Below are 23500 nucleotides of genomic sequence, written 5' to 3'. Positions count from 1 at the left end.
TGTAGTGAGGGGCCCAAAACTGAACACAGTATTCGAGGTGCGGCCTCACCAGGGCCGAGTACAGGGGCACGATCACTTCCCTACTCCTGCTGGCCACACTATTTCTGATACAGGCCAGGATGCCATTGGCCTTCTTGGCCGCCTGGGCACACAGCCGGCTCACGTTCAGCCGGCTGTCGACCAGCACCCCCAGGTCCTTTTCCGCCAGGCAGCTTTCCAGCCACTCTTCCCCAAGCCTGTAGCGCTGCATGGGGTTGTCGTGGCCGAAGTGCAGGACCCGGCACTTGGCCTTGTTGAACCTCATACAGTTGGCCTCGGCCCATCGTTCCAGCCTGTCCAGGTCCCTCTGCAGAGCCTTCCTACCCTCGAGCAGATCAACACTCCCGCCCAACTTGGTGTCATCTGCAAACTTACTGAGGGTGCACTCAATCCCCTCATCCAGACCATCGATAAAGGTATTGAACAAGACCGGCCCGAAAACTGAGCCCTGGGGAACACCGCTCGTGACTGGCCGCCAGCTGGATGAATGATGGGATGGCTTTTCAGCCCTTTCTCAGGCAGCACAAGCTCAGCCAGCTTCAAGCTCCTGCCTTGCACGTTGCTCTGACAGGCTGTTTCTTAGGCTGCTACGGTGCCTTCTGGCACCTAGAGGTGAGCAGGCCAGCAGGGAAATGACTGGTATCTTCTGGAGATGGCAGTGGTCAGTGTACAGCACCATCCAGAGCTGGTTCGGGACATCCTGTGCCGTAGAGCCCTGTCACTCTGCCAGGCGCATGGGCTCTCTTGGTAACTTGCTGTGGCACGCCTCAGCGAAGCCTGGTGTGACCTCAGGCTGGAGAACCACCACCGAACACTCACATTGTTTTGTCAGCTGAGCATTCGCATTCCTCCTTCAGCGCTCCTGGGTCAGGGCTCGGCCTTAGCTCACCGCACCCCAGGGGCTGGCACCCTTCTGCCACCTGCTTGCGCACCTGGCATGCATGCAGCATGGCTGGCTGGTGATGAGCTACGCCTGACATTTGCCACCTCTGAAATCGGGCCATGAGCAAGGCTTCTTAGTCAGTTCCTCAAGTGTTGAATTCTGCCACCTCTCTCCAAAACCTGGCATGTTCATTTTAATGTATCCCTTGGCCTCTGAGCTCAGGAGAGGGGCTGGACCTGGCACCCACTGAAATTCCTCCTACTTCTACTGCTCTCCCAGTGCCGGGCTCCTTGCTTTCAGGTTTGGAGGCCCTGAATTAGGGCTTTTGTGACCAGCGAAAGGACAGCATGGCACTTCATCTGGGTTTGTAATCAGCTGGCTGATCAGATGATGCTGGCTTCTCCCCTCCCTTTTCCCTAGTTACTGATAAACTCTATGAATACTGATAGCTGTTCCCTGATGTTGCTTTTCTCTTTATAAGTGACTCCTGCTACGATGTGTTTGTAAAACAGGCAGGGGCAGGACAGTCTCCAGCCAACAATCTCCTGTGCTAAAGGCTGACCAGTCAGCAGCAGCTGTAGGCTAATACTACCACTTATTAAGGACTTTTCACAAGACTGCAAAAAAATAAGCAAAACCTGTATTAACCCTGTTTAAAGGTTGGCGAGAAAAGAACTGTAACCTGCCAGAGATGGGCAAAGTTTGCAACAAATACTCAGGTGGGAGGATCTAGTATCATAAAGTGTGTTTTGGAAACCCTGGATTCTGCTTCTGTCTTTTTGCCACTGAGAAAATAATTTTTCTGTGTCTTAGTTTCTCTCAGTAAAACAAATGGGATATTTGCTACCGACCTCCTTTGAAAACGGAGCAGAGTAGGGTCTGGATGGGCAAAGGGTTGTGAGTGGTGCTGACTGACACCTACTGGTAAACTAAACACAGTTGATAAGGTAACTCCAGAAGCTGGGCTGTATTTGGGAGGGAGGGGGCGGGTCTGGGGATTTACGTGTTCCTTTTAAACACGAAAAGTTAGGCTTGCTCGTTTTTGAGACAGATGCATCATGCTCTTGGAGAGAAACAGAGGAGACACTGCCAGGAGCTTTCCACGCTCGTGGCCATGGCTGGTTGGGGCTGCCCCTTGCCAGATGCCTGAGCCTGCTTCCAGATATCTGTGCCGTGCCCCTCCCTGCGCACATCAATGAATCTCTCCGTGCCTCACTTGTGCTTTCACACCGTGGTTAGGGCACTGCTTTCTTCCCCCTTGGCTGGATCCGAGAGCGCCTTAAGGCAAGCCTCTCCTTCGGAGCACACGCAGCACCTACCACAGCGGGGCTCGGACCCTGGCCACTGCAACTGCCGACACAAATAACCACAGTGGTGATATCTCTTCAGAGCACCTTATACTTTTCCAAACCTCCTCCTGAAGATTTTTAACCACCTCAAGGCACAGCTGTCTTCTGCAAGACAGGGGCTCCCCAGCCAGACATGGCAGTTTGGAAGGCAACCCTCTGCAGATTGGAACAAAACACAGCCGTGCATCTGCTATCGAGGAAAAAATACTTTACTTTCCCCATGAGATGTATATCATCTAAATAATGCCAGCTCTTGATGGGAGGCCTGACAACACACATCCGAAAAGAGAAGCTGTATGAACTTACCATTCAGTGTATTTATGTTATTTCTCAACCAGCTTGAACACACGATTGACAATTACACACAAGCTATTGCTCAGGACAAGTAATAATTGCCTTGCCCTACTCTGGGACACATCATATACATGACGGCATGTTGACAAGGAACAGACAAGACACAGTTGCATGGAGATGTACAAGTAAGAGAAGACACTAATGGAGGCACAGGCATATACCAGTGACAGAACTTGTTTTACACTGAGTGGCACTGGCACCACCAAAATCACAGCGTGGGGCGAAGGGAGTGGTCTTTCTGCCAGAAAGGAGGAGAGGAGCTCACTGGTCAGGCTGTTGACGATACCCAGGAGACCACTGCAGCCTGTAGTTCTTGTCTGATCCCAGCCAGAACTGGTTCAGGGCTCCTCAACAGTGCACTGACTGCTGCCCCTCGCCCCAAAGGAGAGGAGGCTGCCAGGCTGTTCTTTTCAGCGGGAAGGGGGGAGCCCTGGCAAGCTGGGCTTGCTGCTCCTGTGGTTGTCACGGACAGGCAGAGTGAGGGGCAGACATCTCTCCCACTTGCAACAGCCCCGTGGGGACTCCATGCTCTCCCTTTGCAGGGGAAAGGTGGCTTCCCGGGATTCAGGCATGAACAAACGCTGCAGTGCAAACACAAGAGTTTTGCTCCTCCTGCTGCCCTAAAGAGCATCCCACATTGCCTGTGACCTGGTTGACTGAGGCTGATGGTCACTGTCCCGTAGATCTGAGTGCAGTTGCCACAGCATTGTCCTCTTGCCTCACCTGCCTTCCCTGATGCTTACGGGGGTCCCTGTGCAGAAACGAGCAGTGTGGCGGAGGTTGCCTCCTGGTGTGTAGCGACAGCGGGGTTCTTGCGCTGCACTGCAGTGGCTGCAGCATCCCTGCCTCGGTGGGTGAGTTATCTGTGGGGCTGATCCTGCAGATGTTTGGCACAGCTCAGGAGGGGAACAGAAACACTGGGCAATGCAAAGAGGGAGGTCTTGTGCCGCCTTTTCTGTTGAGCAGAACAGCCAAGCAACACTCTCCCTGTGACAAATCTGAGGCTTTATAAAGCCAGGCCTTACAGATAATCACTGTCACCATTTTCTTGGCAGGACCTGAGTTCAGCATCCTGTTAGCAACAACTACTGTGAGGACATGTTAAGGAGCTGAGCCTCAGCCAGCAACATGTCTTCCACTGACTCTACCAGCACAGGATCAACCCTCTGAAGCAGTTAGTTACTGCTTGGATCTCTCCCATGGTTCCAGACTTAGTTCTTCACAGATCAGTATCCCAGGTATTTGATATCTATGCAGTAACACAGACTCAGGACCTCATCGAATATTCTGAGTCTCTGGAAAAGGCAGGCAGTCCTTTAGAGACTTCAAAAGAGCAGTCTATATTTTTTATTTTGCAATTAGGCTTCAATAACCATAGTCTGCTATTGAGCCAGGATCTAAAACAAGGTCTTACAAATTAATTTAAGGAAGAACCTTCCTCTGTGCCTTTCAACACACAGAGCACCCGATTCATTAACTGCCCATTAGAGAGCATGTAGCTCCTCTGTTCAATTACAGCTTAGCATATGGATTTTCTGTTTAATTAAAATTTGGAAAAAAAAAAAAAGCCTATGTCAGGAAGTTCTCCTGACATAGGCTGTTTTCTTCTGAATAAGAGAATAGCTTCAATGCTGAGTAGGAGGAAATAAGCAACATCATTGTTCTGCGTTCAGCTGGAAAAGCTGAAGGTAAGAAGCTCTTGGTCAGTTCTGAATTCAGTGGAGCTGGGAGTCGAGAACCATGACAATGTCTCACAGATAAGTCATATCCCCAACAGCAGGAGCAGCTGAGGGGAAGTGAGCTGTGAGACCCTGCAGTTCCTGCATCTACAGCTCTTGCTGAAATCTAAGCTCCCCATGGGCTGGGTGACAAGGTCTCACAGCTCCTGCTAGGCTCCAGCAGCTGAATGACCCTCTGCTTCAGTTTATCAATGATATCTTATAGCTGTGACAGCCCTGGAGCCTGGGCCATCTGGGGACAGGGCTGATCCTGAAGTCCTTCAGATGCTCCCAGGGAGGCTTTCCCCCAGAACACAGTGACACATCCATCTTGAAAAGGTGGCAATACAAAATGCCACTGCACAACGTCCCCACTAAACCTATCACTGCACAGCTCACTAAACAGTGTAGCATTAATATGAGTTGTTAGCAGTGGTCTGGGACAACTCACATTTCCATTGGCTTGAAGCCTACAGAGCCTATTTGAGGTTAACTATTGTAGAATACCAGCGATTAAGATATTTGAAATACATTTACGGTGGTCCTGTAATAGCTGCAATAGTCTGCACTAACTACAAGGAAAGAGAAGTCTCAGCAAAGTGAAAAATGCCCGGAAAAGAAGTATTTTGCACGTGATTGAAAAGCCTAACATTCACCTCATTTTCACAATATTCCTAAACTGAAATGGTGTCAGCACCCACCACTGCAAACAAAATTGTTTCCTTGACAAAAATTAGAAGTGTCACAACTTTGTACGTATGGTGCTGGTTTTGTGAAGTACCTTGAAATGCAATTTAAGGAGTGTGAAAATAGGCAACAAAGATTTCTTAGTGTCAACAGCTGTGTTAGAAACCATATAACCAGAGGTCTGTTCCCTAACACTCAGACCTCGGACCCTACCAGTAACAATTGCTTCTCTGTTTATGATATTTCAGATCCCCTCCCAACTCTCATTTTTGTTATCCAGAGTAAGGTGTTAGTATCCTCTTTTCTCAACATCTGAACCTGAGGTACAGAGAGGGTTACCAAAGCGTTCTGGAAACAAACTACAACAGAACAAAACTGCTGGTAACCAGGTAGACACAAATAACTAAATTTCTCACACTAATTATTATATTCTTCTTTGTTTACATGATTACCGCCTCTTTGTCATGCAGACAATTGTGTGTGTTGGGAACAAGTTGCAATGTGCCACTCTGGACATAAGCGTTCACAGAGTTCTGGGGTCTCTACTTTTTGGGAAAGGATAGAGAAAAGACTTTGCGTCGGCCTGTTCAGAGGCAGAAAACTAATGCAACACCTGGTTCCAAATTTCTACCTACTCCAGAGATACAGGGGCCAGAAGTTCTAGCTCTGTGACATTTCCAATGTAATGATGTGTAAAGAGCATCCCTGACTTTTCACATTATGAGTTCCTGGCAACAGTGGTATCTGCGTCCAGCTGTCCTCATTTTTCTAACAGCGGGGAAACAACTGACAGTGACTTAGTATGGTGGGTGGCAGACTAGGAGCATTGGGCTGTTCGCTAGAAGCACACATCAGACTGCGGCTGGATGTTCTTGGGCACCTGAGATCCCAGCACACTTGGCCTGGGCAAGATGGGGTAGACCCCATTTTGGGAAGAGTTGCCACTCAGGTTGTTTCCCCGTACACGTTCCATTCCCCAGCTTTCTGCTTCTTCTTTCCCCAGCTGGTCTAGGCTCTGGGGGAGCAGCTCTTCCTGACTGGGTTCTTCCTCCTGTGAACCAGAAGAAAGAGTGACCTGCATTGCTAGCAAGCTACCAAGAAGTCTAGCAACGCTCCAGGAGAGAGACAAGGTGTGCATGATACTTAAATATCTCCCCACATTCTTCCAGAAATTAATACAACCTGCCTGTCTATTAAAGATCCAATATACTGTTTGCTGCAATATACTGATGAATGTACATTCAAGCATTAGGCAGTCATCCCTTTTCGCCCTCTACAAGAACATTCACAGAAATCCCGGGGCAAAGCAAATCTGCCAGCAAACACTCGAATCATCTTTCAGGCATGTTCACATGAGAAGTAGGACCCTCCAGACTACTCTTTCAGACGGGAAGGGATCACAGAACTACTCTGTGAAAGAGAGCGCCTTCTTTCTGACTCAGCTAGGTCACTGTGTACTGTTGGACTGTTCTTATGAAAGCCATAAAGACACGAAGTAATGACATCGCTCCTGCATGCCTTTCTGCCTTTGACTTTAAAGCTGAAGACCCCAAATATGCTGGTTGACTGAATACAGGCAGTCTTTGGCAAAAGTTGCAAGTCTGCAATGAGGTGCTATAGGCACACTGCTAACAATCTTCCACCTCATGTGTGATAAATAATCCACAGGCAAGATGTTAAGATCACAGTCCACAATGCTATCATGAGCTGCTCTTGCTGGGAGGGACAGTGTGATCTTTTTTGACGCCCGAGAGTAAGTAGGTGCAAAGAAACTGAAGACAAGTGAATTGCATCCACTGCCACAGGAATGAGCTTGGCCTCAAAGGAGCTGGAAGGTGTGTTTAAGGGTACCATGGTTAACTGGGGGGACACGAAAGCAAGAAGCTTTTTGTCACTGTGCTTGAACAGAAGAGGTGTGATCATACAAAATGCTGACCCTGACCAACCCTTTTTGTCTTATGTCAATGGGGACTGGGAAAGCAAAGATGATACCAGGTCCATTCACATAGCAGGGCTGGTCAGCTACCCTGAAGCTGGTTCAAATGCATGGTGGAGGGCTACTAACCTTGCTAACATTGTCCAGTGGCTTGCCCAACAGGTCCTTCCTCTTCAGCTTGTTCCTTTCCAGCACGTCTAGCTTGCTCACCACTGCATCAATCTTGGAGCCAATGCTGTTTATGGACTGTTCCAGCTGCAGCACACGTTGCAGGAGGCTGAGGAAGACATGGAGAGCATTTGCAAGCTTTTTGTTGTGATGAACAGCGGGATTTGCAGCAGAAATCTTATGGACAGACCCCAAACAGAAGTGAATGCTCCACATCAGAGAACTGATTCATAACCACTGAAGACGTAACTCCCTGCTACACTGTGTTTTCATCTGTAATCAGTGATTCTGCTTAGGATGGATCTCAACCAGTTTGGGTCACAATATAATCCCATTATTAAATATTGCACCTGCCTCTCCCTTGATATGGCCCTATGTGGATTGCTCAGTGTTTCTCAGTAGCAGAATCAGGATCTCCTGATTCTCTGTGCTGTATTTATCCCATGCTCCTCCTGTGGAAGAAACAGCCAAGTGTTATTCTCAAACCTGGAGGATGGAGGCAAACTAGGCTATAAATCAAGGATATTTATTCCCACAGGACCTTCTGTAAAGGTATCAACTTCCCCTGGACCAGTTATCTGGCCTACCTTCTGACCTGAAAGATGACAGCACAGCCTGTGGCCAGCTGACAGCTGCAGAAGTTATTCAAGAGGCAGAAAGCAAAATTTCTTAACCCAATCTTTTACAGGAACAAGCAAACTACATTACAAGAACTGTCCCAGTTCTCTCCTGACCTGCTCATTTACACGTGTGCAAGACAGAAAGGGACAAGATCTTACTGAAACTTCTCAGCACCAGTGTAAACAGTTACATCAGGGAAGGAAGCAGCAGGGGATCAGACCCCTCATTTGCAGGGGGATTAAACTACTGCCAGCACAAACATACACTTGGAACTCTTCTTTGGAGACCCAGCTGGCCTTATTGGCGTGGTTATTCCTTGCTTCCACATAGGTCAGATTCTCATCCAGGTTGTTGTCACCATAGGATTTCCCCAAATTTTCAATCTCTGTATTCAGAGCAACCTAGAAGATAGATAAAGAAACTCCTGCAAAGTTGGATACTAACTCTGTGTCAGCTTCACTGCTAATAACAGAGCTGCACAGGCAGTGATATACTCAGCTGCTATCCAGGCAGAGTTGGAGCTGTATTTGAGTTGCCTGCTTAGTTTATACCACAAACCCAAAGATTCCTGAGGCCACTTTGGAGTGATCTCTACCAAATAGACGGTTTCTCTCCTTGCCCTTTTTTTTTTTTTTTTTTTTTTTTTTTTTTTTTTTTACCCTTTTCGCCTCTAGGTCATGCTTCATCTGCTGTTGCTCCTCTTCATCAAGGATATGGTTGCCATCTTTGTCAAACCTGGAGAAGGCTGCTGTGATCTCATGGTCTGCATGGCCCAGTCTGCAAAAGAATAGAAAGAGAAAGCTCAAGGCACTGAATTACACTGTTAGGCTGTAACAGTGCGGGAGCATGCCTTTTGAAATCAGCGTATCGTTTCCTCCTGCCAGTGACAAACCTAACCATCCCAAATGGGAAAGAGGTAGCAGCACAAACCCATTTAGAACAGGAGATGAAACACATGAGGAAAGATGGTAAGTATTTTTTTGAGTCTTACATTGCCCAGATCTGAGCTAACTGCTCTCTCAGCCTTGAAAGCCAGAAAATTTAAATTACCTGTATGACGAAGAGAAAGGGGTAAGCGGGCATCCCTTAGGCTGACTCACTTACTCCTTCAAGCTGTTCTTGAATTCTTCAAAGTCCAGTTCTTTTGTTCCATTCTGCAGTGCTTTCTGCACATCGGAAATCCGCTCCTTCTTCAGCTTCAGCCTCATGAGCGTCCGGTTGTAGCTCTGTTACCAAAGGTGCAAATGGACATGGAGTCATGCAGGTAGAACAGTGAAAAATAGGGCAGAGCGGACAATGCAATATGGTGAGCAGATGCTAAGTAATACAGGGAGATTTTAAGCTTTCCAGAAGCAAAAATACAATGCTGCTGAATAAGCCCCATCTCTAAACTAGGATCACGCCTTCAAAGCGACACCAACATGGTAGCCAGACTCTCCATGACAAAGTTTGCCCTCTGCTTTTCTCCTCCTGACTCTCCCTTTTTCTGAGCTCCCAGTCATCAGCTGTTTAAGACATCTCAAATGCCATTCTTTGCAGAATGTTGGTCCCACAGCACAGAGTTGTGAAGTTCCAAGACCGTTTCTGGAATTTGCCCATGGGAAATCCAGATGTAACCCACTAGATTTGCACCACTGTGACATGCTCAGCTTAGCGAAATAGGACTTGCCATTTTATTGATCAAAGTACACTCTATCAAGGACTGAAAGAGCTTTGCCTAGAGGCTGTCCTGGGAAGAAAAGTCTCTCAGAAACACTACCAGCATGCTCAAGTAACAGGATTCCCCCAGCCCCTGCTTTCTCATCTTCCCATTGCCAAAGAACCTGGGAGCTTGATTTATCCCGGAAAGGAACTGACACTCCTGTGTGCACCAAGAAGGTGGATCTGGTGTTGGCAACCACTGTTTTTCTCTAGTAAATTCCACGTAGGTCAGAGACTACCAGAAGATGTTTCAGAATTTAGCTAGAAAGTAGCACAGCTTTCACTATTCATCACCTGCTTCAAGATGTCCGAGAGCTGCAGCTCATCTTTCTGGCTTGAAAGCTCCTCCTTGACTTCTGAGTAGGTGTCATTGATGATCGCCAGAAACATGTTCTAGAAAAAGGGGAAGAAAAGAGATTAATAAGCATGAGGCATCTTGCCTGCTCCAGCAGCTGAAGCAGCAAGAGACAGGCATAGTCATGCAGGGCTTAGTTAAACAAGGAGCTGTTTCCACACGGCGTATCCCTTGGGCAAATTAAAGTGGGTGAAGGGAAGGCCCACTTCAGCCACACAGTGCTTTCTCACTGGAGAGGAGGTCCTTGCAGTTAAAGCAGTGGCCGAAGGTACATTTGTTCCCAGCTCAAATACCATCTTTGGTAGCCTCTCCTGCAAGATCTTAGGTTACATTTGGATTCCTAGCACTGGGTATTTAACCTGGTCATTATGAGTATTCCTCTGCATCCATTGCCTAGGAAGCCAGAGGCTGTCCCCCATGCTTTGTTCACTGCCTGCTACAGGGCAGCTGAACTTATCCCCTTGAATTCAGCTACTACATCACTGGTATTCCAAATCAGTTTTAGTCTTCGCCTTAAAGGCTGTGATTATGGCCCTTAATCACCCTGATCATCAAATCCCCAATTGCAATGACGTGCTCTTTGTCTACTTTGGTCTATTTGCACTGCAAAGCTATCGTAACAGAACCTTCCTTTCTCTCTAACCATTTGCACTGCACCTAACTCAGGGATTATCAGGAGGGGTCTCTCAAACACTGCGGTCAATATAGGGGCAAGGAGGGCTTTCTTGCTTACCAGGAGCACAAAGAAAACAAAGAACACATAGGTGACGAAGTAAATAGGCCCAAGGACCCTGTTGGCATTGTCAATGGAATTGTAGTCAAAATCACCGAGAATGATCCGAAACTGGGTGAAGCTGGAGGAGAGGAAGAGCACAAGGTCACACAAAGGCACATATATTTATCCTACCTCCTCAGACAGTCCTGAGGTGAACCCTGAACCTGCCTGCAGCCCAGATGGTCACAGGCACAAGCCAGAACAGGGTCTAAGTCACTCAGTCTGACTGGTGACTTAAGTGTATCCATAGCATTTCAGGGGTGAATGGAGCTGATCTGGTTAGAGCAAGAGCTGTCTGGAAAGTAAAACATGTTTTCCACACAAATTTCTGTTTGTTCAAAGTGTGTTTTGGTCTAAACAGGAGTTAAAAACAAAAAACCAAAACAAAAACAACCTGAATTTTCCCTTATAAAGGCATTTGACTCACTGAAGCCTTCTCTGGCAAGAGAGTTCATGAGACTGTAGAGAGGATGTTAGTACTGGACAGTGCTCTTCAGCCTTTTGCAATTCATAGCCCCTGTAACAAAGCAAGTTTCAGTCTATTGATCAGAAGCTTCCTTATCTCAGTTACCTCTTGTAGACCCCTTAAAGCAGGACCTGGATGCCAGAGGTCTGTGGAACACAGGCTGAAAACCGCTGCTGTAGCAGGTACCTCCCTTAACATTGTGCATTGCCTGAGCAAGCCCACGGACTGAAGGGCTGTCTGAGACTGGATATCTTAGCTCTCTTCCTCAACACCCCCTTCTGTGGGTGCTCATCCACCCACTGGTCATCCCCCATCTCAGGTACCTTGATACATTTTCTGTGGAACTTCTCTGGAAATTGATCAGTGAAGTGACCCTTGTAAAAAAATATCCTCCAGTGAAAAAAATGAAAGGGGAAAGAGAGCCCGGAGCCTGAAAATCCTGTCTGAAAAATGCAAAGCTCCATTTCAGATTCCTTGCATTTGGACTATTTAGGGAGCTGGGAATGTTTTCCAGGTCTAAGGAAGAGGAATATGGCATTGCTTCCTCTTCTTTGGTTTAAATTGTCCCAATTCAGTGATGTTGAAAAATCTCCTTCCAATAAGAAATTATTTTTATCTCTTTTGCTTTGAAAATGTCTACGTAATCTTATTTAGACTATTATACAGCATATTTTAGAAAACTTCATGCTGAATTTGTATTAAAATTAGCATATTATATGACTACCAACTTTCAGAAATAGAGCTGCTATCGTATCAAAATCAGATATATTTATAAATAATATAAATATGAAGTTTCTGAATTTTTCATTTCAGTGTTTAAAGCTATGCTCTTGATAAGATAAATGCATTACTTCTGCTTTTCCCTGTGAAAACCCTGTAGCAACAAACAGTATTCCTTCCAAATCTTTGTTTGAATTAAAGTGCACTATCTGATGAAAAACAGAAAAGTTTTCATGCAGCTGTTGTGCAGACACTGAAACGATGTGATCAGCAAGTGTATTTGGAAGCCAGAGAATTTCAAAACTCTGGAGCTTCTATCTGGGCCTCTTCCTTATTGAAAAAAACCCCCACACACAAACACACACACACACACAAACACACACACACACACACACAAACACACACACACACACACACACAAACACACACACACACAAACACTCTGAGCCTACCTCAGAACACTTATTTTGAGCTATTTAGTTCTTACCACCAGAATTACAGAGAAGTTTAACCTAACTAGGCCTAAAGCTGGTGTATAAAAACACAAATTTGCCAAGGTTTCAGTGACAGTCAGACAGCACCATTCTACCACCTTTACGGACCCACAGCAGGCAAGAAGGTGACAGAAGGTCCTGCAGAACTGAAACTAAATTGTCAGCTGAGTTATGATGCTTTTCTGCAGAAAGACATTAAACCACTTTGCATGTTGAGTACCCTTGGTGTGCCTAACAACTCCACATCAAGGGAAAGCTGTCTAGGCTTCAGCAAACTGAAACTTCCCACTAAACGCTCCCATGAAAAGGCTGGGATTTCCATTGAATTGTAGGGCTGCAAGGAGTCTCAAAGGCTGGTAGGGCCAGCTACTCGCGCCCTTACTGATAAACACCAGACAACCAGAAATCTGTCTGTAACCCTCAATTTTCTCACTGCGTTCTTTTGTCTATGAAGATGTCACAGCTGGAGGACTGTGAGCAACTTATTAGCCATTGTGGCTTTATTACAATGAGATACAACAAATGTCTGATTGACATTCAGATTTCCAACTAGGGAGAGGTTGGAAAGTAGTTAAAATTCCTTTGATGAAATGATGAAAACATGGTTCTGACTTATACACTTACATGCACTTAACAAAGGTACTGAAGTTTTCCACTTGTGTCCCAAAAAGAAGGTAACCCAGCTGGGCATAGGCAAAGAAGACAATGAAGAACATAATGGCAAAGCCCAGGATGTCCTTGGCGCAACGTGCCAGTGTAGAGGAGAGCTGGGTCATTGTTTTGTTAAAGCTAATATACTTGAATATCTGCAAGAAGAAAGAACAGGGGCAAAGTTAGGTCAAACCATCAGCTAGGTCAGTCTCTCTCATATATGCGAACGCTTACTAAGACAAGAGGTTCACTATAGTACCAAAGCGCCGAGAAGACTGCCAGGCTAGGGGAATGGTGGCTTAGTGTTCAGAATATTTGTCCCAGGTGTGCCACTATCTTCCTGTGGGATCATAAACATATGACTTTTTTACCTATGACAAAGGAAAATATAAAGAGGGACTTCTATAAGGACAAATGTCTTGAGGATAATAAGGAGCCCCAAGTACGGTGTGGCTTTCCACCACACCAAGATGCCTTGGTTGAAATGCAAGGTCCATGCCAACAGACGAGTCATTCCCAGTTGTTGGGTGGCCATCGTGAAAGGAAAACATGGTTTGCTAGATTATCCTCCAAAACACTAAAATAGTATGGGATGGACAAAGTTATATTGTACTCAGGATTTCCTAAAACCACTTTTACACCACAGTGGCTGAGCTTGTCTCTTTGTCCATTATCTCCAAATAACTGGCCTCAGAACGCAGGGTGAAAGGTTGTCTGGATTTACTGCAAGACAGAGCATATGACTTTGAGGAAGAACCTTCTCTGTTATATAGCTGTTACCCTCATTCACTCAGAGGGATGGAAGAGTCAACCCCCCAAGCTATCTAGAGGAAGAGGTCTGAGACTGGAGGCCTGGCACCTCCCAAACCCCCTACAATACCTTGATCCAGGCAAAGAATAAGTTGACTGCATTCATATTGTTGTACTGTGTCTGCCAGAATGCCAGGAACTCGAAGTCTGCATAGGTGTTGGGGTGTTTCAGCAACTCTCCCAAAAGTCTGTTCACCTCAATGGTGCGAAAGATGTGAAAACCAATAGCGACGATGGAGAGCTGCGAAGAGGAAGAGTCTGCAGTGATCGCTGTGCCTATGCTTTCCGCAGAAATTAAAGTGTCACAGAATTCCTTGGCATCACACTTCACAACTGCAGTCTACTGGTAGGGGGTGGAAATAAGGTCTTAATGCACTGAATGACTTCACAGCCTCTCGGGCATCTCTAAGGAAAGAATTTTCTCCTAACAGCTGATAGAAGAGCATGTGTTCATTTACTCTGCTAGTTCATTTTGCTACTGGAGCAAAACATGTGCCAGCTCTTGTCTTATCTAGACCAGTCTCCCCGTTCCTTCATTTGTTTTGGCTCTTATACCGCTCTGCCATTGCTGCCCCCCAAAAAAGTGTGCAAGGATCCTCACCAGAATGACAACCACATCAAGGATGTTCCAGATGCTGGTGAAGTACTGAAGCTTGTGGATACGCAGCTCCAAAATCTCCTCCACCACATAGTAGAAGATGAAGACACAGAAGACAATTTCACAGGCAACAATGAAGAAGTCCCATGCACTGACGTATCGTATAAGCTTGACTGTCCGGATTTGCCAGGAGGGAATGGCACCACCAGTGGCTGGAAACTCAACCACTAACCTTGAAGGGGACAAGAAGACTCTGATAATTACAGTCAGGGGGAGGAAGGCTCTTAGATAATTTTGAGAGGCATCAAACCTGAGCATGAGCTATCCACCAAACCATGAGTGGAAGAGTTGTGCATGTGTTTATGCAGCCTTACCTCTGCTGCTTCACTGCCCGTGATAGGGAAGGGTGAAAGGTGAAGGAAAGTGTGACTGGTTATGTCAGGAAGACCAAGACTTCTTACTAATCTATGCAACATCTGCTGACACCACTCAGTCCTACCCCCTGGTGGACCATATTAAAATATTTGCATTTTAAGAAACTGTGGCATTGAGGAAGAAGCAAGAGGCAGAAGAATATTCAGTGGGACTCTGCTTACCTCAGAATGCAGAACAGATTGATATTTGCATTATACACAGAGAAATCAATGAAGACAACTCGTGTCCCCCGATCCAGCCACAACTTCTCCTTCAAGACTTTCAGGGCTTCAGCACTCTCTTCTCTGGTCAACTTGAGGTCTATGTAGTATCCTCCTCCACTGTAAGTGGTTAGTCTTCCCCAGTGAGATGAGCCACTCAGCTCCTCCTCAGAATGGTACCTCCACCTGCAACAGACAAGCCATAAGCAAAGGCATCGCAATCCCAGGCTTGGATATGACCTTGTTGCCAGGAGAAACTAGACTACATCTTCAAGGGACAGAGCAGTTTTTAATTAAAGAATTGGCATTTAATTCCTGTTCCAGACCTGAGCCTACATCAGTTCTTCATTGTTGATAGATTTCTGACCTAGTGCTTCCCAGCAGTGACACAACACAACTTGTGATACTATGGAGGGAAAATTCTGCAGGTTCGTTGGCTATGCCACAGTCTCGCTTGCATGGAGGTTACTCCCAGGATCTGCTGGGTTGCCTTCTACCATGTTGCACTCAGCCCTTTGCTTAGAACACGCTTGCACTCATATTTCCTTATGAACAGTAGCTTCTCATTCACAGACCAAGACTCATGCAGCAAGCAAAGGGTTATTAAACTGCAGCTACCTCACATGATTATAGAGAAATAGGTTTTCAAGATGAAAGAGATGCAATCCCTTCTCTCTGGCTCCTGAAATCCAGGAGGGAAGCGGATAGCATCATCCATTTGAGAGGTCTGGTCCCAAAGGTCTCTATTTATCCTTACCCTCTTAAAAACAGACAACAATCTCTACCTAATTCTCCACTGGATTTTTCATGGCTTTCCCAACAGGTCCCACTCTGCCACTCATCCTGTTGTGCTTTTCCTCAGAGACACTTGGCCTTATTGATAGACAAAAGGGACTTGCTGCCGCTGACTGCAAGGGGACTTCCAGCCTTATATGAAAAGCTCAACCCTGGCATCCTGTGGCTCAGCAGATCTTATTTTAACTAGAAGAGACTAATTTGGGGGAACTAAAAGAAACAAAGAAACAAAAAAAAAAAAATCACAAATTTTCTAATCCTGAACAGCAGAAGATGTACTTACGCCGTTCCATTGATGAGTCCAAAGGAGACCCTTTCCTCCTTGTCTTCTGAGTATACATCATAGCAGCCTGAGATTTCCTCCTTGAAGTCATCATGGACCACACAGGAATTGTTCTTCACTTTCAGTTGTCGCATGCGTGGGACACCCAGCAGCAGGTTCTCATAATAGATGTATGACTGGGTGCCATGCGCTGCTAGGGACTCATTGTTGTACCACTTTGTCCAGTAAAGATTATCCAGAAGGGGACCTTGTGCATACTGCAAGAGAGGGAGAGGAGAACAACTTCTTCATAGTCCACATATCGGAGAAATTTTCTTGGCCTAGGCTTGAGATAGTAAAACCTGACCCACTCCTCTCTAGTCCCCAAGATGGAAAGTAGTAGAAGCTTGTGTTGGGTATATGCTAAGGAGGGGAAAGACCAGGGCTGGTGGAGTCATGGGGTGGAGGAGGGATGCTGGGCAGCGGGGTCGTTGTTGGCTTCTTGCAGGCCTGTAACATGGTTGTTGCACCTTATTGGGTCAGTGAAGAGACAAAGGGCCCTGCAAGCCTCTTTGTCCCTTCCACTTCAGTGAGCACAAGTCTCAAGGAGTTGTCCTGGCATGAGGTGTGAATTATGAAAAGGGGGTGTGCCAGTGCCCTGGAAACAGTGGGGGAAAACCAATAGTGCCATAGTTCATTTTACTTTTTTAATACAGCAGGAAAAGACAAAGCTAACTGACAAACAATTTCTGGCTGACTGTCAGAGATAAGTGATTGCAATATCTCAACAGCATTCACTGTGGCTCATATTATTCCTTCACCAGTTCTTTGACAGAAATGTGTTAGACCCTAGACATCTTTTCACCTCTTTATTCTCTTTGATAAAAGTCAATGCAAATTTTAATCCAGCTTCTTCGTAAAGTATCTATAGATCGGACCAGCCCAGGCATGAATTACAGGCAGGTTAAGTATGCTGTTCCCACAATTGACCATGAAAATGGACATAGGCTTATTACTAAGAAACCAGCACAAAGACATTGGACTGTAGGATTCAAAGCCATTTCTACCACAAGGAAACCTGGAGTAAGTCACTTGGCCTGTCCGGGCTGGTACTCCCTATCTGTGCAACGAGCATCGTATCACAGAAATTTCTTTTTGTTATGTCCTGCCTGCCTAGCTGGTAACTTTCTGGGGAATGGACTCTTCTGGGCACACACAACACTTAGCCTAGCCAGTATTCTGGCCACAGTGCTCAGAGGGATAAATTATATTTTAAATCAGTGGATATTTTGCAGGCAAATGATATTGTAACTATTGCTAGTAGCTGGCAAAAGCTTGTGGCAACGAAATACCTTGCTGAAAGCACTAGGTAGCACATTCAGAGGGAATTGAATATCCCAGTCCAGTTGAGATTTCCAGGGCTCCCCATGCCAGGCCAGACTTGTACTCACCACCCAGAAGTCAGCCATGCTGCCGATGGACTGGAAGGAGACACGGCCGTCCGTAGAGGTCTGCAGGAAGAGCTCAGACATCACTTTGGTGTAGTAATAGGCATTGGAACTTGTCATTCCATATGTCACTAAAAGAAGAGACAAGAGGAGGGTCCTCCCTTATACCTGAATATTGGAGCCTGACATAAATATATGTATATATTCACTTTCTGTGTAGCTTATACTAACACAGGTAAGCTGAGCAAGGCACAAGAGAAGAAACCTTGGGAACTCTAATCATATTACTTTCTGCTTTCTTAGGGATTTACAAACTTATCTGTTGCATGTTCCAGAATTTAAACTGTCAGACTGACAGACTGTAAGAGTTTAAAAGCCAGAGAAGATCATTGGATGATACAACTGAACATCCTGGGTAACAATTTTTTTTCCTCAGACTAGATTTCTGAGAGAAATTTTCTTTCTCAGAACAAAGTCCATGATCTGTATTTTGAAGTTCTGATCTGAATCCAAAAAGGTATAGCAACCACCCCATTTTCCCAAGTGGAAAGCTCCAGTTAAGTTCTCATCTACCAAGAAACGTCAAACAGGAGCAGGCTCTAACTTCCCTGAACATGTTGTTTCAACTCTCCAGTGCTCCTTCCTGCAGAAAAGCGTCCATCATGGTGATCACTAAGAATATGTCCTACTGTTGAAAGGGCACCATAAAAATAAAGCAGCTGACATTCAAGACCCCCGCACACACACTTCTGGATGAGTCAGTGTGCAACCACATGTACGTCTGTGTCCGTATCTTTGTTCTTTAGGAAGAGTGGCTGAAGCACTGTCTCCCTGGGCCAGTGCGATAGTAACTCAGGTTGGTATTGTCTGTCTATCTCTCCTGCCATAGGGTTCATGAAATATAATCCTCTTCACTGTCCCATGCCACAGGTGCTCATTTGTGATAATGAATTAACCTTCCCAAAAAACAAACAGCCATTGTTCTACCCACACAGAGCCCATTAGCATTCAGCACAGGGACACATTAAATCCACCCAAGAACAACAGTGTGAGCTGCCATCTGCTTTATCATCTCCACCACCCCTCCAGTCCCAGAGGGGAAAACCCTCCCTGAACCCTGTGTCTTTCATCCCAGGAAGTTTCTAGAGCTGCTCTCTGGGATTTGAACATTCGCTGTGAAACTAAGAAAAGACCCTGGGCAGATTCTCCCAGGACTGTGGAGTGATAACACGGATCAGAAAATACTGCTTCAACTTAACCAATATCAACTAGGTCTAGAGCAATAGTTAGTGATTTTACTTGTGTGTGTAGCCGCTATTCTGCAGGTTAATGACACACCTGCTTGCTGCAGTGAGTGCCTGTACAATAAATTTAACACCTACAACAGAGTGAGGAAGTCTAATAATAAAACCTCACATTATTCCCCTCGCGCTGCACACAGAAAAGACACCTATGAGATATGACAGCTACTTACATAGACAGATGTCCACCAAGAACACAATATAGACTAGCAGCTCTCGCAGTGTGGTCTTCACATAAAGCTCTCTGTTTTCAGCTGTGTTCTCAGTCAGCGTAGTGCCCCACAGACCTGTTGAGTGTAAAGAAGAAATTGGAGAGTTTTGATGGCCATTCTCAAAGGCCATGTGAGGAGCTGAAGTCCCGTTCCCAAAGAACACTCTTGGGAGTTGGATTTTTATCACTTTTCAAAGCAAAACCACTTTTCTTCTCAAAACTTGACTAAGAGCTGTAAAAATGTGTTAAATAACCCCTAAAAAGAACCATTCCAGCATGAACAAAAGATTTAGGGCTGACCAAAACTGAAATATATTCGCTTTCTTATTTTGCTAAATCAGTCTCCAGTTTTTTTTTAGTTCAATATGGACTGGTCTTTTCCTGCCTGTTTTTCAGCTTACTCTTCACAGAAATTCAGTCTTTGTCACAAGTACTCTTGAAAACACAAAATTTCATCTCAGTCATCCATGTGCCAACAGCCGACCTTCTCATAGGACTTCCATAGCAGAACTGCATCTGATGCTAGCTTTACAACTCTTAGTCCTTTTTAGTGTATATTGACCATCAGGCCCCAAATATTTGTCCCTTGCTTACCTAAAAAACTCTTGCAGATTTCTTCTAGGTCACGACTCAATCAAATAACCCAACTCAGTATTTTCAGCATAAAATTTAGAGCCAAATTATCTTCAGGATGTCTATCAATGGAGCTCTGCTGACTTCAATACAGTTATGCCAGTTGCACCAGCTAGTGATCCGATTTCTTCACACAGTGAAAGCAACTCATTAAACGTCAGCAGGGTTGATCAAAAAGAGAGAAACACTTCCTTTAAAAGGAGCCTTGATATTTTGGGTTTGATGAACTGCCTGACACCATTAGTGTATTTGTTTGTTCTTGCTGTAATGGCTTTCTGTTGTGATTTCTGAAACGCTCCTGAAGTTGAAAGGCATAAGAATTTCCACTTGAAAGCCTGGTGATGGAAGCCATGTCAATAATACCCGTAGTCTTGCTGCTTTCTGCAGCTCCTAGAGAGCTCAGCCCTGACGCCCATCCCCAGCAGTACAGAACAATCATCTTCCTGCAAGCCAGGATCAAAGCTGATCAAAGGCCACACATTTGAAGTCATCTCTGGCAGAGGAGAAAGGGCTTTTTTCTTTGGAGCAAGCAAAAGTGGTATAGTGGTCTGTGCACATTTACTCCTGTCCTTTCGATAGTTCTTTGGCATCTCAACAGATTAGAGAGCTTTTTCCACCTTCAGCTACCATAGTGCCTGTTGCAGCATCCACCCTCACTCCTGGACAGACAAACCAGTAGCCTGTTCTGGACATGCCAGACCAGCAACAGAAATGAGAGCCTGGAGAAGATCTGGATTAACTCATGTGCAGGAGGGAGTAGCATGTGGCCTGCGTGAGTCTCCACAACGGAGAAAAACAGGGGGCAACAACCACCCACCTGTTCAGGTCACTTTTAAATGACACCCTTCATCTCTAGATATGACTATGCCACAGTCTTTTAACAGGTTTATTCATTTTTCCATGAGGCAGGGAACCCCTACTATCCACATGTTGGGAACAGAGGCACAGACTTTCTTTGCTTTGGGAGTTTAAGTGTACTCGGGAACACCTAAATTCAGGGACAATCAAATGTCCTTGAAAACTTGGTTCAGAGACCTGCCCAAAATTATACCTGGAGGACCATGAGGCTGGCCCAGTACCCTTTCAGACTGCATCCAGTAATTGTAAAACTATATCAGTTGAGGTTTGGTTTCAGCTGTTTCTTTAGGAAACATGCCATGGAAATATACCACCTCATACATGAAGCACGCCCCCATCTGCGTCTCCTGTGGCACCACCTGCTCCCTTGGGGATGCAGCTGTTTTGGACAGGACATTTGGAGTAGAAGGATATTCAAGACTGGAAGACATCCGGGCTTCCTTATGGCATCTTGCACAACCGTCCAGCACTCACAAGGCAGAGCAAAGAAAAAAACCTCAGAATCTAGAAAACAGGCAATCAATGCAATTTGTTTGTAATCCTCGCCTTCCTGATAGTAACAAGTTACTGGTAAGAATTAATGGCAACATCTACATTATCTTCCAAGGCTGCTTTTGAACCAGACTTGTGACCCAGGTGAGCGACTAGCTTACAGCCTCGGGTACAGCCTTCCAAAGGCAGTAGGAAGCTGGGTGCCCGTCACCGTGCCACCCAGATACCCAGCAAAGTCTGTCTGTAAACTGGCCACGAACAGCTGAGGTGGCAGGAGGCAGGCAGGAACCGGAGGACCCAGAGTTGTTTGGACACAGTTTAGAGAGGAACAGTCCTGAGCAGCGGCACTAGGAGCAGCAGCTGCTCACTGGTAGTCCTACCCAGTAGCTGGTGAGGACAAGAAAAGAACTCAGTAAGCCAACTATGACCAGTACCCCCGAAAAGCTATGGACACATAATCCCAAGGAACGGTTTTTAAGCAAAAAAAAAACCCACAAACTGTCCATGGCTAAGCAACTTATCTTTACTACCTCCATTTTCCATGTGAGACACTTATGTGATTAAATGGAAGGGGAGGGCGGAGGGGGAACCAGCAATATTAGGAGAGGCAATGAAAAACAATGAGCACCTAGTAAAAATGCGAAGGAAGGATGCAAATTCTCCAAGGAAGAAGTCCCCACCTCTGTGAAGCGGATAGAGGCCTTTCTTCTGGCTGCACTGACCTTTGGATCTCATCTTCCCAGCTCTGGTCTGTCCTACAACCCTATTTACCACCCTTGCTGGCAGGACACACTGCTGCAACAGTCACAGAAGAAGGGAATGCTGTAGTGTCCTGACAGGTATTTTCATTTGCGTGCTCCAATTTCAACCCTGGCATCTCACAAATGGAATTTTGATGTTAAAGTATGGATTTGTTTTTCCTTTTTAAATCTCAAACAATGCCTAGAAGAAAGGATATCAGAATAAAACAGGTAAATGATACACTGCCTCTGATACACCAAGCCCGCCCAACACTGCTCCTTGGCCAGGAAAAACCTCTAAAGCCTCAGCTCTGGCTTCCATGTGAATTAATACTGTTAGACTGTAACTGCAACGACAAGTAAGAAAGAATTGATCATAGAGGGGCTCTGCAATTCAGGACCAGGCTATACCGTTACTCACTCACATGTACTGTTTGAGGGTACAGCTCTGAGAAAGGTTCTTGCAAGACCGGAAAGCAGAGCTCCTCGTGTTCCTTTTCTTCTAAGTCAGGAAGAAAGACACATTGGCAAGAAAATAATAGTTTCCCCGAGAAATAGTTTATTGCTTTTTCTTCCCTGTTTTTACAGCATTAGGACTTTATGCCTCCTATAAGAAACTGTTCAACAAATGCCCTTGCCCAGGGCTGTATCCTTACAGGAGACCTGACTTGCTCCCAGCTTTCTGATTGCCTCTGAATAAGCCTACATAATATTTCATTCCCCTGGAAACTAGCATCTCTTTCTTTCAGCTGTCTTCAAGCAAAGCCTTGTTTGATACATTCCTATTATCATCTGCATTTCAGTCCTGACAGTGCTAGACTTTCTCTGGTGGATATTTATGTCAGTTCTTAATTTACTGTAACACAGGGGCCAGTACCCCTCCATCTAGAAAACGCACACAAAGACAGAATAGTCTCATCACCGGAGCGATGGTTCCTGTGGATTCAGGACACCTAAGCTCTGCCAACAGATTCATTGCATGACCATGAGCACACCACTAAGTCTGTCTGTACCTCCTGCCTTGTAGCAAAGGTAACAGGACAGACCCTGGAGCTACAGCAAGGCACACGGAATGAGGATGCTCCCTCCAGGTCAGCCAAAGATGATCTCTGGGGTAACGCTAGTCTATGTTGGGCAGGTTCCTGGGCTACACAGATACTATGGGGTTTCTACCTTCTGCATCCCCACACTCACCCCACCCCCCCATACCATTGTTCTTCCCAGGGGCTAGTAAATCCTTTCTAGTGAGATATCAGAGCTTTACCTCGGATGCCTCTGAAGATGTAGAAACAGCACTTGAGGAAAGGACTTGTCTTCCCATCCACAGCTTTGTTCTGCTTTTCCTGGTAGGGCAGCGGATCCCCTACCTCTTCAAAGTTCTCCAGGATGGACTTGGGGTTGTAGATGGCTTGAATCTTCAAGGAGGTAGAGGGAGAGCCATTGTAAACAGGATTATCCCAAGCTTTCTTCCCCACTGCCTCCAGTTCATGCTCCTCTGAGGCTCGAAAGTGGCTCTCAGCTCTGTTGTTTAGGTGAGATGAGCTCATGGCTGGTCACTGGCAGCAGAAGTATTTTTTAACTGGAATTGTGGAGACTGCCTGCCCAGGCTAGAGTTGTAAGCTAGCAGAGAGAGAATCAGTCAATGCCAAACAGCTTGTCTGCCTCAGCAACCCAGGAGAAGGCACACCAAACAGCTTCCCACAGACAGCACACATCCTCTCTCTCTTTTATACCAGCTCAGCTGGTGACACCTACCAGAGGGGTGGCACTACCCGTTGTTAGGAACCACCGTCAGCCCTG

At 45.9% G+C, this 23500-nt stretch overlaps 1 protein-coding gene across 1 annotated transcript; it reads right to left on the bottom strand.

The window, feature by feature from the left end:
- Positions 1-5868: 5868 nt before the first annotated feature.
- Positions 5869-23247, bottom strand: PKD2L1 (polycystin 2 like 1, transient receptor potential cation channel). Its single transcript, XM_076338068.1, has 15 exons — positions 22965-23247; positions 18940-19053; positions 17469-17596; positions 16039-16295; positions 14922-15146; positions 14329-14557; positions 13798-13968; positions 12891-13072; positions 10545-10665; positions 9751-9849; positions 8860-8981; positions 8415-8532; positions 8020-8156; positions 7096-7243; positions 5869-6081 (listed from the first exon to the last, which is right to left on the bottom strand). The coding sequence occupies exons 1-15, from the start codon at positions 23245-23247 to the stop codon at positions 5869-5871; spliced, it is 2547 nt and encodes an 848-aa protein (XP_076194183.1).
- Between the last annotated feature and the right edge of the window lie 253 nt (positions 23248-23500).

The sequence above is a fragment of the Aptenodytes patagonicus genome, chromosome 5, assembly GCF_965638725.1.
Source record: "Aptenodytes patagonicus chromosome 5, bAptPat1.pri.cur, whole genome shotgun sequence".
NCBI classification, from domain to species: Eukaryota; Metazoa; Chordata; class Aves; order Sphenisciformes; family Spheniscidae; genus Aptenodytes; species Aptenodytes patagonicus.
This window is presented reverse-complemented; position numbering and strand designations above follow the sequence as displayed.

What these genes read in the sequence shown, in the direction of transcription:
- PKD2L1 (XM_076338068.1), bottom strand. Translation starts at nt 23,247, where the DNA reads ATGAGCTCATCTCACCTAAACAACAGAGCTGAGAGCCACTTTCGAGCC. An exon ending in TATTCTTTGCCTGGATCAAG is followed by an intron (nt 13,073 to 13,797) that starts GTATTGTAGGGG and finishes TTCTTCTTGCAG; the next exon opens with ATATTCAAGTATATTAGCTT. An exon ending in AGTACCTTTGTTAAGTGCAT is followed by an intron (nt 10,666 to 12,890) that starts GTAAGTGTATAA and finishes CCTCTCCTCCAG; the next exon opens with CTTCACCCAGTTTCGGATCA.